This window comes from Orycteropus afer, unplaced genomic scaffold, assembly GCF_000298275.1.
Source record: "Orycteropus afer afer isolate SDZICR_OR568_19922 unplaced genomic scaffold, OryAfe1.0 scaffold00827, whole genome shotgun sequence".
Lineage (NCBI taxonomy): Eukaryota > Metazoa > Chordata > Mammalia > Tubulidentata > Orycteropodidae > Orycteropus > Orycteropus afer.
Window position 1 is genome coordinate 681,060 of NW_006922414.1, and position 13,732 is coordinate 694,791.

Below are 13,732 nucleotides of genomic sequence, written 5' to 3' on the forward strand. Positions count from 1 at the left end.
TCACTACGGAAGTAGGATTGCCCAACCTTCCTTCCGAGGAGTGGCTGGTGGGTTTGAACCGTCAGCCTTCTGGTTAGCAGGCAAGTGACTTAGCCGCTATGCTACCAGAGTCAAGCACATAGGGACAAATATTTTATGGTCCCACTTTCATAAGAGGACAAATCTATAAGGACAGCAGTATTCATTGGTGGCTAGTAGGGAGAGAGATGAGGATATGGGGACGCACACTTTAGATCATAGATAATTTCGGTGATGGGGAAGGGAAAGTCGCATTGAATGTGGATGTAGTGAGCATAGTATGACCAAAATTAATGATGTCTCTGAGAAACACTCAAATTAAGAGGATACCTGTACTAAAGAATTTGATATAATATGGCAATAACACTAACAAAGACCAAAAAACGAGTGTATAGTCACAAATGGATGCGTATTGGCATGTAGGTATAGGGGTAGGTACTACTGAGTGGATTCTGATTCTTAGTGACCCTATAGGACAGAGTAGAACCGCCTCATAGCATTTCCAAGACTGTAAATGTTTATGGAAGCAGACTGTTTCATGTTTTTCCCACAGAGTGGCTCGTAGGGTTCAAACCTCTGACCTTTTGGTTAGCAGCTGAATGTTTTACCATTCCACCACCAGACCTTCCTTCTGGATAGGTACAGGTGGATACATATGTGTGTGTGCAAGGAAATGTCTTCATTGAAGATGCAACTAATACAGATACTCACCAGACATAACCAAACGCTGTCTGAATTTTGTTTTTGTGGGTTTGAAAGCTTAAGACTATAGACTCATGGGACAACTCAGTCAGTTGGCATATAGTTCACAAAGGTCATGTTTTGGATTCTAGTGACAAGAAAAGTGTCTGGGGTCTTAAAAGCTTGTGAGTGGCCATCTAAGATAAGGCTGTTGGTCTGTACTCATTATGAGCAGGAGTAACGTAACCAAAATCTCAGAGAAGAAAGTAGTCTACAAGGCTGATATCCTGCACAAGCCACAGCCTCATCCACCCTAAGACTAAAACTAGATGGCACCCTTATACCACCTCTGACTAGAGTCACAATAGGTGGTTCTAGATAGAATGGGAGAAAAATGTAGAATAAAACTCAAATTCTTAAAAAAATAAAAAACTGGACCAGTTGAGACCAGAGGACTTCCTGAGACACTTTAAACTTTGAACTAAACTTATCCCCTGATAACATCTTTTCATGAAGTAGCAGAGTAGCACACAAAATAAAGGCTGTTACCCATAAATATGATGCTCTACTAGAAAACCATCTATATGAGAACAAAAGCAAAGGTGAAAAGATGAGGGGCCTGGGAAACTAGAGTATTGAAAATTGAACAACCAGAAAATAAAATACAGACACATTATGAAAATACAGACACATTATGAAAAATGTAACTAATGACATTGACCAGTTGATGTGGAAATTGTCAAATGAGGACCTAACTTGCTGTGTGAACTTCCACCAAAACACATGACAAGAGTATTTTTTAAAAAGAAGATATACCTAGATCAAACCTAAATGGGATCCGACTCATAGCGACCCCTCCTTGGGTTTCTGAGGCAGTATCACTGTGGAAGTAGGTTGCCCAGTCTTCCTTCTGAGGAGTGGATGGTGGGTTTAAACTGCCAGCCTTCTGGTTAGCAGTCAAATGCCTTAGGCACTATGCCACCAGAGCTCCCATACTTAAATAGTGCATCTAATTTAAATAATGGGGGAGGTATCATGAGATGTCCATGCTAATACATATAAGAGTTTAATCAACTGGATAAATTCAATTTGAAAACAAGAAACAACTTACAGAAGTGACGAAAGACGAAATGGAAAGGCTGAACAATACCATTACTTAGAGAAATTTAATCAGTAATTATAATTCTTGTAAATACAGTGCACCAAGCCTATGTGGCTTTGTAGGTGATTTCTACTTAACTTGCAAGGACTAGATCATTCTAATCTGTAAACTCCTAGAGACATAATAAAAGAGCAAATACTCCTTAGTTTGTATTATGAAGCTAGCATGTCTGATACCAAAGGGCATTGGGGCATGGAAAGGAAAATTATAAGTCAGTCTTTATAAATATGAATGGAAAAGTATTGTACAAAATAGTAGCATATAAATTTCGAATCATTTAAACAAAAAATGTACCATGACCACGTTGTATTTATTCCAGCAATGTAAGGATGGTTTAACAATAGAAAATCTGTAAATGTCATTCACTTCTTAAAGAAATTAGAGAAACTGATTAATTATGATTAATCTGTAAAGATACAGAAAAAAAATTGGTAAAATTGAGCAAATACCCTTTCTTGGCAAAAATTTTTAGTAAAGTGGGAGGAAAAGAGAAGATCTTCAATGTATGAACTAAATCCATACTTTATTCTGATCCCCTTAATTTTTACCTTATGTTCATTTTCTGTTCTAGGATCCCATCAGAGCACATTACATTTCATCAGCATGATTCTTTAGACTCCTTTTGGCTATAACAGTTTTTAACTTTCCTTGTTTTTTATCATGTTGGCACTTTTGAAGAGTGCTGGTCAGGTATTTTATAGGATGGTACATTATTGGAATTTATCTGATTTTTTTTGTGAGAAAAAACTAGGGTTATAGGTTTTTGGGAAGAAAACCACAGAAATGGCATTTTATCACATCATTTCAAGGTACATGCTATTAATGTGATTTTTGACTGTTCTCGTGGGCCTTGATTTTCTGGCTGATATCGATAGTGTTTGTTAAGTTTTCCTATCTTAAAGTTTATCTTTTCTTCCCCCTTTCCATATTGTGTATGTGGGGAGGAAATCACCATGTACATCCCACACCTAAGGAGTGGGGAATATCTATATGAATTATTTGGAAATCTGCGTGGGAGCTTTGTGTCTTTTCCCCCATTCATTAAATTTATTCAGCCATTTATTTATCTCAGTATGGACTCATGGATATTTATTTTATATTTTGGGTTATAATTCAGTACTTTATTTTGATACTGAAATAGTTTCAGCTTTTACCACTGGGAATTTGTTCTTTGAGTTGGTTCCTCTGCCCCTTTGACATATCCCCATCAGTGTGTTGTGTTTTTGTTTATTTGAGCACTTCCTTCCATTCTGGTACTGCAAGATGCTACAGACTCATCTTTTATATTTTCTTCCCAGTCCTTGAATTGGCTGTTTGTCCAAAGAACTCTGGTTCCTTTTATTATAGAATGAATCCATTCTTATTCCAGCAGTGAGAAATCTGGCTTTCACTATCTGCCATTCATTTACTTAACACAAGCATTATTTTCAATGATAAAAATTTAAACCATCCCCTTTGAAATTAGGATAAGACAAGGATACCCATTATTGTTACTTTAGTTTGGTTTTATAATCAAGTTCCTAGCCAGCACTGTAAGAGAAGAAAATAACAGACATAAGAATTGGGAAAGGAAGAAACAAAGCTTTTATTGTTTCCTTACATTATCATTACCTACCTAAAAAAAGCCACAGAATCTACAGATAAATTATTAGAAATAATGACAGCTTTGCAATATGGCCCACTACTCACCAGACCAATTGCTGTTGAATTCACCCTGATTCGTGGCAACCACATATGTGTCAGAACTGTGCTTCACAGGGTTTTCAGTGACTAGGTTTTTGGAAGATCATCAGATCTTTTCCAAGATGCCTCTGAGTGGTTTACCCTCCATCCTTTCAATTAGCAACTGAGTACATTAACTGAACTACCCCATGGGCACTAGCCCACTAACAGAGCATTATTAAAAAATAAACCACTATCATTTCTGTACATACCATCAGGCAGTTAAAAAGTAATTTTAAAATAGATAACTATATTTAAAAATAAATAACTATAAAAGGATATAAGAGGCAGGCTTAATATAAAAGCTTCAAAAATCATGTAGTATCTCAGAACAAATCTTAAGTAAGACCCAATATAGAAAATTAATAAAACTATTGTTGTTGTTGTTGTTATGTGCTATTGAGTCAGACCCAATTCATAGCGACCCCTCCTTGGGTTTCCAAAGGGGTATCACTACGGTAGTAGATTGCCCAACCTTCCTTCCGAGGAGTGGCTGATGGGTTTGAACTGCCGGCCTTCTGGTTAGCAGTCAAGTGCCTTAGGCATTATGCTACCAGAGCCCCTTAATAAAACGTTAAGAACATAAAAAGAAATAACAAATAAAAGGAAGGTTCATGGATGGGAAGTCCTTTATTGTCAGTATGTCATTTTTCTCTAAATTGGCTTATAGATTCAATACACTTCTGATTAAAATACATCAGGGGACTTTATTGGAAATTGACCACTTCATTCTAAAATTTACATGCAAGAATAAGGCCTAAGAGGAGCCAGAGCACTGTTGGAGAAATACAACGTGGGATGACTTGAACAAAGAGCTGTCAAGATTTAATATACACTAAAAATAACTTAGAGTGTTGGTGTACAGCTAGAAAAATAGACCATTGAGAGAGAAAGTACATCTCAGATCAGAAGCAAAGCCTTGTGTATAAGGAAAATTGATAAATAATTAGATTGCATTTTAGATCACAGAGAAGATTAAGTGAAAGGAGGACTATTGGTTATTCATATGGACAGAAATTATTCCTTACTTCAAAGAAATAAGAAATTAAGTTCTCATGGATTACATATTTAGATGTGAAAGACGAAGCCTAGAAACTATAACGTGGCAGAACATCAAGGGTAGGGAGTGATTTCTTAAGAAAAGATGCCAACCATAAAGATAGGATTGATAGATTAAAATTCATTAATAATGTCTATCTTCATCTAAAGATATTACATGATAAGTAATCCACTTTATGGGAGAAAATATTTGCAATGTATAGTCAACTGAAGAGTGTGATCCAGAATATATTCCAGTAATCAAGGAGAAAAAGTTAACCTTATAAAAATAATATGAACAGACATGTCACTTAAAGGGAAGCCCAGATAGACAGTAAGCAAAGGAACATAAGTTTAACCTTAGGACTTACTTTCAAATTGGAAAATCAAACCATAATGAGATACTATTTTATACTCAGGGAGCTCTGGCAGCATAGTGCCTAAGGTACTTGACTGCTAACCAGTAGGCTGGCGCTTCAAATCCACCAGCCACTCCTCGGAAGGTTGGGCAATCTATTTGCATAGTGATACTGCCTCGGAAACCCAAGGAGGGGTCACTATGAGTCGGGTCCGACTCGACGGCACATACATTTTATACTCACTAGTTTGGCAAAATATTAAGTCTAGAGAAGAAAAGAATTAATAGGAACTTTTAAATGCTGTGTGAATATAAATTGGTACAACCACTTTGGGAAACAACTGGGTACTTTCTTACAAGCTTAGGAACTTCTGAAATTACGGGATTTTTTGTTTGTTTAACTGTCCAAAGGATTCTCTTATCACCTTCTTAGCTACTTTCTAGATACCTAGATTACCAAAAGAGGATAATGGGTAGCTTTTTGGAAGCAGATTAATACGTTTTTATTGTTTCTTAAGACTGTTCAGTAGTAAAATACATAGTACACACACAGAAAAAGCCTCGTTCACTGCTGAGTTTTCTGAACCTACAGCAGTGCCTGGGGCATAGTTGGCACTTGATAATAATGTTTGTTGGGTAGCCAAGTGCAGTTGTATTTTATAAATGTTATTATAGAGTTTGAATGTTGTTTAGGTTGTAATATAAAGGCATTTCACCTATTTATTGATAAAAGATGTTAACATTAGAGTTTGTAGAACCTAGATGATGAGTGGCATACAAAACCAGAAAACCAAACTCATTGCCATTAAGTGAGATCCAACTCATAGTGAACCCCTCCTTGGGTTTCTGAGGCAATATCACTGCAGAAGTAGATTGCCCAGTCTTCCTTCTGAGGGAGTAGCTGGTGGGTTTGAACCATCAGCCTTCTGGTTAGCAGTCAGATGCCTTAGGCACTACACCACCAGAGCTCCCGATGAGTGGCGTAGGTCTGCTAAAATTTAGCTTTGCTTATATTATAATTGAAATTAGGATGCAAGCTACCCGAAATATTGCTATAATTCTTTTGAGTTTACAAAGTGTGATTTATCATTTTTTGTCTTCATTCCTGCTAAACCGTTGGTATATTATTTTAAATTAGGTGTTAGTGAGGAAAGTAGGAAAAATAACCACACTTGTTAAGAACATTTTGTTTTACATAATACTTACTCCTATTAAATTATAGCCAGTTGTTTGGGGAAGAAGATGCTGATCAAGAAGTGTCTCCTGACAGAGCTGACCCTGAAGCCACCTGTGAGTAAAATATTTGGGATGTGTTATTTTGTTATTAGTGACTGCTGTCTTTCTTTACTAGTTTAACTTTGATAGCTTAAGAGAGAAAAAGAGTTGCCACTACATGCTAGATCAGAGTCCCAGGGTGGTCCAGTTAATTAATGAGCTCAATTGCTAACCAAAAGGTTGGAGGTTTGAGTCCACCCAGCAGCATCTTGGAAGAAAGACCTGGCAATCTGCTTCCAAAAAACTAGCCATTAAAAATTCCGTGGAGCACAGTTCACTCTGTGATACATGAGGTCACCATGAGTCATAATCAGCTTGCTGTTAATCTGTTTTATGAGCTAGATAATGTTACAAGCTTAATGTGTCATTTTATTTTTAAGACAGTATTTTTAAAAATGGGCCATATTACTGGTGAAGATATCAGGGTGAATGTATGTTAAAGGAATGAGAGCCAAGACGTATAAATATGCACACCCATGTTCATCACAGCACTATTCACAGTAGCAAAGAGGTGGAAACAGTCTAAGTGCTCATAAATGGAAGAATGGATAGCTAAACTATGGTAGTAGATACACACAGTGAAATACTGTGCAACACTAAAGAATAATGTAGAACACGAAACACCTCATAACATGGATGAACTTGGAGGACATTGTGTTGAGTAAGATAAATCAATCAGAGAAGGATAAATATTAGTCCAGTATTGTCAAAAGTCAAGGAAAGTTTACATATGGAAGGAAACTTACTTTGTTGGTTACCAGGGAATGAAGGGAAAATTGCAAAGGGGATAAATGAAAGAAACCAAGATACAGAAATACTCATTTCCATAAGTTCATTGTTCTAGTCTGGGGGTGGTTCCAGAATTCAGTACCAGTCAGTGCTTTGAACATGTATGTGACCTTCAGAAAGTGAAGTGGAAAAAAGAATTCTGATGAGCGTGTTATTTTCCTTTCTCCTGGAGCTTAGAATGTGTCTCATGCAGGTGACTTCCATGAGTAACCCCACCCCCATACCCTAGTTTCCAAAAAAAAATTTGAGTGGGAGCTCAGTTTTTCATTTAATGCGGTTAAAAGTAAAATGATGTTTGTTTTGTAGGGGAGCCAATGGAAGCTGAAGCCAGAGCCAGAGCATCTAATGAAGATGGTGACATTAAACGTATTTCCACTAAAGAATGGGCTAAATCAACTGGATATGACCCAATTAAACTTTTTACCAAGGTTAGCTTTATTTTCTTTATAATGTAGATGGTATTACATGATTCTGTTTATTTTTAAATACTACATAAAATTGAGTTTACTTATTCTATGTATGTATACTCTATGTATATGCCTAATATTGTCATAATACATTTATTGATTTTGAAATTTTAGCACCTATACTAAACTAAAATAATAGAGACTTGTTTAGATAACCTCTCTTTTTGGTTGTCCTTTCCTCCTTCACTTACACTGAACTTAGTTTTCCTCATAACTGATTTCTGCTTGTCTTTACATACCCCTTTCTTCTTCTGATCTTTTCTGTTGGCAGTTTCATTGACTTATTCTAAATCTTGCTTCCCTAAGCTTGTTATTGTCCTCTTAATGGAATCCCTCTTTATCAGTATCTATTACTTGCCTGCTGAATATTTTTAGAATTAGCTATAAATTGCCTTAATTGGTTCCACCTAATTACTGCTCATCTAGATTCTCAGGTATGTATATGTCTTTTTATTTGTTCTACCTTGACTTTCATAAGTTCATCACAGTGTTAGGTGCAGTCAAGTCATCACCGTCTCATACTAGCTCTATGTACAAGAGAAGAAAACACTGCCCCGTCCTGCAGCATCCTCACAATCCTTGTTATTCTTGAGCCTATCATTACAGCCACTGTGTCATTCCATCTCATTGAGGGTCTTCCCATTTTTCGATGACCTTCTACTTTATCAAGCATGATATCCTTTTCGAGGTACTGGTTCCTTCTGACATGACCAGAGTAGGTGAGACGAAGTCTGGCCATTCTCGCTTCCAAGAAGCATTCCACTCCTTTGTTCCAGGACAGATAATGTTTGTTCTTCTGGCAGTCCATGGTATTTTCAGTATTGTTGCCAACACCACAAATTCAAACACATCAGCTCTTTCTATGGTCTTCCTTACTCATCGTCAAGCTTTCACATGCATACTAGGCTATTGGATCGACCATGGCTTGTATCAGGTGCACGTTAGTGTTCAGAGTAACATTTTTGTTCCTTAATACTTTAAAGAGGTATTTTGCAGCAGATTTGCCCAATGCAATACAACATCTGATTTCTTGATTGCTGTTTCCGTGGGTGTTGATTGTGGATCCAAGTAAAATGTAATCCCTGACAAGTTCAATCTTTTCTCCATTTATTGTGATGTTGCTTATTGGTCCACTTCTCAGGAATTTTGTTTTCTTTATGCTGAGGTATTAATCCATGTTGAAGATTCTAGTCTTTGCTCTTCATCAGGAAGTCCTTCAAGTCTTCTTCACTTTTAGCAAGCAAGGTTTTGTCATTTGCATATTACAGGTTGTTAATGAGGGTTCCTCTAATCCTGATGCTGCGTTCTTCTTCATACAGTCCTGTTTCTTGGATTATTTGCTCAGCATACAGATTGAATAAGTACAGTGAAAAGATACAGCCCTGACGCACGCCCTTCCTGATTTTAAACCATTCAGTATCCTTTTGTCTGCCCATCTATTTCCCCATAGATTAATGTTAATTATCACTGATAATGCAGTGTTGCATATGTGAAGGTGTTTATCTTTGTTGTCTATCGCTCTTGTGCACCTCTCTGTGTTTTCGTTTTCCTTAGTGTTAGCGCGTTGCACACTTGTTTTTGGTATATTGCCTTTCCCTTCACCCAAATCAGTACTTGTCTCTACCTGTCTAGCAGTGTTCCCTCCTCTCCTCTCCCATCCCTGGTAACCAGCAAAGAAAGTTTCCTTCCAAATATTAACCTTTTTTTTTTTTACTTACTACAATAGTGAACTAATACAATATTTGTCCTTCTGTAACTTGACAACTTCCAGTTTTCCTGGATTCATACATCATACATTCCACGTTCCAATTATTAATGGATGTTTGCAGTTGTTTCTTCTTATTAAGTGATGCCCCATCAGCAAATGGAGGTCCTAAAAGCTTCATGTCATTATGGTTGACACTACTTTGAGGAGCCAGCTCTTTCCCAATTGTGTTTTGGGTGCCTTCAGACCAGAGGGGCTCATCCTCTGGTACTATATCAGATAGTGTTAACACTGTCATTCATGAAGTTTTCAGTGGCCAGTTTTTTTAGAAGTGGATCATCTCACCCTTCTGCCCAGTCTGTCTTAATTCTAGAAGCTTCACTGAAATCTGTCTACCATGACTGAACCTGATGGTGTCTGAAATACTGGTGACATAACCTTCCAGCTTCATAAACCAAAAAACCAAACTCAATGCCAGAGTCAAATCCAACCCCCATTGGGTTTCTGAAGCTGTAATTCTTTACGAAAGTTGCCCACTCTTCCTTCCACATAGCAGCTGGTGAGTTTGAACTGCTGGCAACACACAATCCACATTATGACAAATTGACAGATGAGTGGTATCACAGTAGGGTACTTGAAACTTGTATCACTTCTCCTTAAATTGCCTAATCTGTTCTCCCACTCTAATGCTAAGCAAATGACCTTAAAGATACAGTAAGAAGTTTCACCCTATTGAATTTAACCTGCCAACAATGTTTTCTCTTAACTGCAAAATCTTTCCTCTGTTTTCATTTCTTTTGTAGGGGAGAAATCTCTTTTAATGAAGGCCAACTCTTTAACATGATATGTTTGTGTGTGTGTTTGTGTTTTATGCCCTCTTGTACCTTACTTTCCCAACTGTATTTTCTTTCTGGCCTGTATCTTAGAGCTCTACATTCTTGGCTCCTTCTGTCTGCTTCTAGATATACACTCTTCTAAACAAATGGCCTACTGCCCCTTTCAGCTTACACTTCTTTCTTTTCTCAGTGGTAACATATGGGACAGGATGACTCTTTTAAACCTATTTTATTTTATTTTCTTATTACAGTCTTCTCTTGGAAAATATTTTCTATTCTGATTACACTTGAAAATGCACTAAATTCTGTTACGGACCATGTGGTATTTTCCAAACTGGTCTTCTCAGTACCTGTTTCCGTTCCAACCTGAGCAGCATTTGAAGGTTAGAATAATCTGAAGCACAACTCTATTCTGTTGCTTAATAGGTCATTTTTAGCACTGCTATATGCCAGGAGGAGCTCTGGTGGCCTAGTGCCTAAGGCATTTGACTGATAACCGGAAGACTGGCGGTTCAAACCCACCAGCCACTCCTCAGAAGGAAGGTTGGGCGATCTACTGCCATAGTGCTATGGTCTCAGAAACCCAAGGAGGGGTCGCTATGAGTCGGATCCAACTCCACAGCAGAGGTTGCGTTTTTGTTTGCGTTGTGTGCCAGGTACTGCTTTAAGTACTGGGAGCACAGTGGTGAACAAGACAGAAGGCAGGGTCCCCAATCTATAGACTGAATGGGTAATCTAGTGGAGAAGTCAACATTGAACAAATAATTTAGGTTCAAAGTATGTAACTTAAGTTTTGATGCAGTGGAACTCTTTTAGTAAGTAGACCTAACCTAATTTAAAGGTTCAAAAGAGACTTTTTAGAGGAGGTGGCCTTTAAACCCAATTCTTAAAACACTAAGTATGGGAATAGGAGTAGGAGTGTCTCACAATGCAGAACTAGAATAATTTCCCAAAAAGAGGAGAACAGAAAGAGATGACTGGAGAGAGAAGCTAAGGCCAGATAAGACAGGATTTTATAGTTCATGGGATATCAGGACAATGGAAATCCACTGAAAGGTAGTCTGTAGAGGTTGTGCACGGTACACCACTCTAGGGAGTGGCATCCATAGCATAGACAGTATGGAACTTTGCTCCCTGGGGTTGTGTACTGCCAGAATAATCTGAACTAAAACCTATTGCTAGTGGAGCATTAAGGGACAGTAGATTCAACAGGACTTTGTATGCTTAAGGTGAGGAATCAAGAATGATACCTATTTTCTTGCCGGACATCTGGAATAGGTGAGGTAGGAAGCAAATGCCTGTGTAAGGGATCGGGGTAGGAGAAGTTGATACATTTAGTTTTGGACATAATTGAGATTCTTGGGGAACATTAGAGAGAAGGTGATAAGTGGCTCTGTAAGTCTCTAGAGATGTAATTGCAGTTCATAGGTTTATTAACCAAATCAAATCAGTTGCCATCATTAATAGTAATGAGTGAGATTTAGGGAGGAAGTATAGGGAGTATAGAGTGAGAAGATGGTTTAGGATAAAACCCTGAGGTTTAACTGTTTTAGATGTAGGAGTCTTTGTAAAATTTCCTTTTGAAAAGTTTTTAAGTATTTCTTTTTTTTTTTTTGAAATTCTGGGTGGCATGTATCATGTAGCATTGATAGTTGGCTTTCTGCCCAGTGATCAAGGCCCTCTGTAAAATGTCTTCAGCTCTATTTGTTACCTTACTCCCCACATCATAATGATGTTTGCCCATTTCTTATGTTGCATCCTCCATTTTTATTCCTCATACAGATGGAATTTTGTTGTTCATTGAATTCTCATAGCATTCAGGGAATTACGTGCTTTTTACACTGAATTGTTTTTGTTTATAAATTTGGCTTGTTTTCTGAAGGGTAAAGGATGTTTAATAAATAATAGTTTAATTGCATATATTTCAATAGAAATAGTTCCATTTTTTTTATTTACCCAAGTCTAGATTCTTACCTTGTGTATGCAATAGGTACATTAGATTAGCCAATAATAGAAAATACAATTAAGGAAGAGTAAAAATATTAAAATCACCTGAAATCCCATCATGTTTTCACTTCTTATTTGTGATAGTTTCTCAGTCTGTGGTTTGTTGTGGTTATTTTGTGTGTGTGTTTGTGTGTGTGTGTGTGTGCCTTTCTTGAGGTGGGGGGGCACATTTCAAAGATTTTGCAGATAGTTATGAAATCCTGTCATTGAACACATGTAGCATGTGTATGCTTTATTGGCATGAACCCATGAACTCTGGAGATTTTGATAACTGGTATGTGTAAGTTCAGTGATTATATTTGATTTTTTTTTTTTTTTTTTTTTTTTAAATATACATAGCAGAACATACACCAATTCCACAGTTTCTGCATGTGCAGTTCGTTGATTGACGTCATACCTTAATCTGTGCTATATTCATTTGTTGTGGAATTAGTGTTTATGTTTTTATTTGGCCCTGATTTATACACTTGTGGTATATATTTACCCTTGGAGCTTTAGGACTTTGAGGAGGGTAAAGGCAGTCACTTCAGTCAGTTTCCTTACCTAGCTTTCCCTAAGCACCTCTGCTTTTAACTGCTTTAAATGTAGGGTCTGTGTAAAAGTTCCTTTTAAAAAGTTTTAAATATTTCACGTTTTTCTTTTGAAAATCTATTATTATATATAGCATGTATCTTTAAATTACACAGATTTCACAGTATATTTATGATAAAGCAGCATAGGAACCTTGTTTTATTTTATCAGCATAGGTGCTGTACACTAAATATTTCATGCAGTTTATTCTTTTATTTACTGATTGATTGATTTTGAAGCTTTTTAAAGATGACATCAGGTATCTGTTGACTATGGACAAACTATGGCGGAAAAGGAAACCTCCAGTTCCATTGGACTGGGCTGAAGTACAAAGTCAAGGTAAGGAAATTGTACACTATAGTCTTTGAGATACTTAAACTGGAAATTCCCTCACCTAACGTCTTTAAATAGCCCTGTTTTCTTGTATATGTTCATGGTAAGAAATAAAACCAATTCAGAAAAATAATAACAAGAAAAATCACTTTAAGTCTATCACCTAGAGAAATAGGCACATTTTGGGGAATCTTCTGGTAGTCAACTCTGCACAAATATAAGCAGTCCTGGATGCATTTTACATAAATGGAACCATATTTTTTATGTACTATTAGCTTGTTTTTTTAGTATTAGTTAACTGGTACCTTACTGATTAACAGTTGTTTCAAATTTTTACTGAAATAAGTGCACTCATTGTGAATGTGTATATGCATACTTCTCTGTACCCTTGTATGGTTATCTCCTTAAGATTAATTTAGAAACACATTTATAGTTTTAAATGAGAGGAAATATCCCAAATACCATATTAATAGTGACTACTTCCTTATCCCATTCCCTCTCAGTATATTTGTGTGTCTCCTTTATCTGAACTATGTAGCATTTAATTCATGCACAGCACTGCTTCGGTTCTGGAATCCAAAAGGTCCTCAGGAAACTTGAAATACAGTTTGGAACAGTTTATTGATTGATTGATTGTATTTGGGTAAAGGTTTACAGAGCAAATTCACTTTCATACAGCGGTTCATATATACTTCGTCTCATGACATTGACCACAGTTTACCGCAATGCAACAGCTCCCCTCCCACTTCCTCCCCATAGTTACCTCTTCCC

The 13,732-nt window shown here is 36.9% G+C and overlaps 1 protein-coding gene across 1 annotated transcript in view; it reads left to right on the forward strand.

Annotated features, from left to right (window-relative positions):
* The window catches only part of UBA2 (ubiquitin like modifier activating enzyme 2), a 65,226-nt gene that overhangs the window by 17,352 nt on the left and 34,142 nt on the right, over positions 1-13,732 (forward strand). The window contains exons 7-9 of the mRNA XM_007957950.2: positions 6,202-6,269; positions 7,350-7,471; positions 12,868-12,967. Coding sequence (XP_007956141.1) covers positions 6,202-6,269; positions 7,350-7,471; positions 12,868-12,967 — 290 coding nt within the window. The remainder of the gene's footprint in view (positions 1-6,201; positions 6,270-7,349; positions 7,472-12,867; positions 12,968-13,732) is intronic.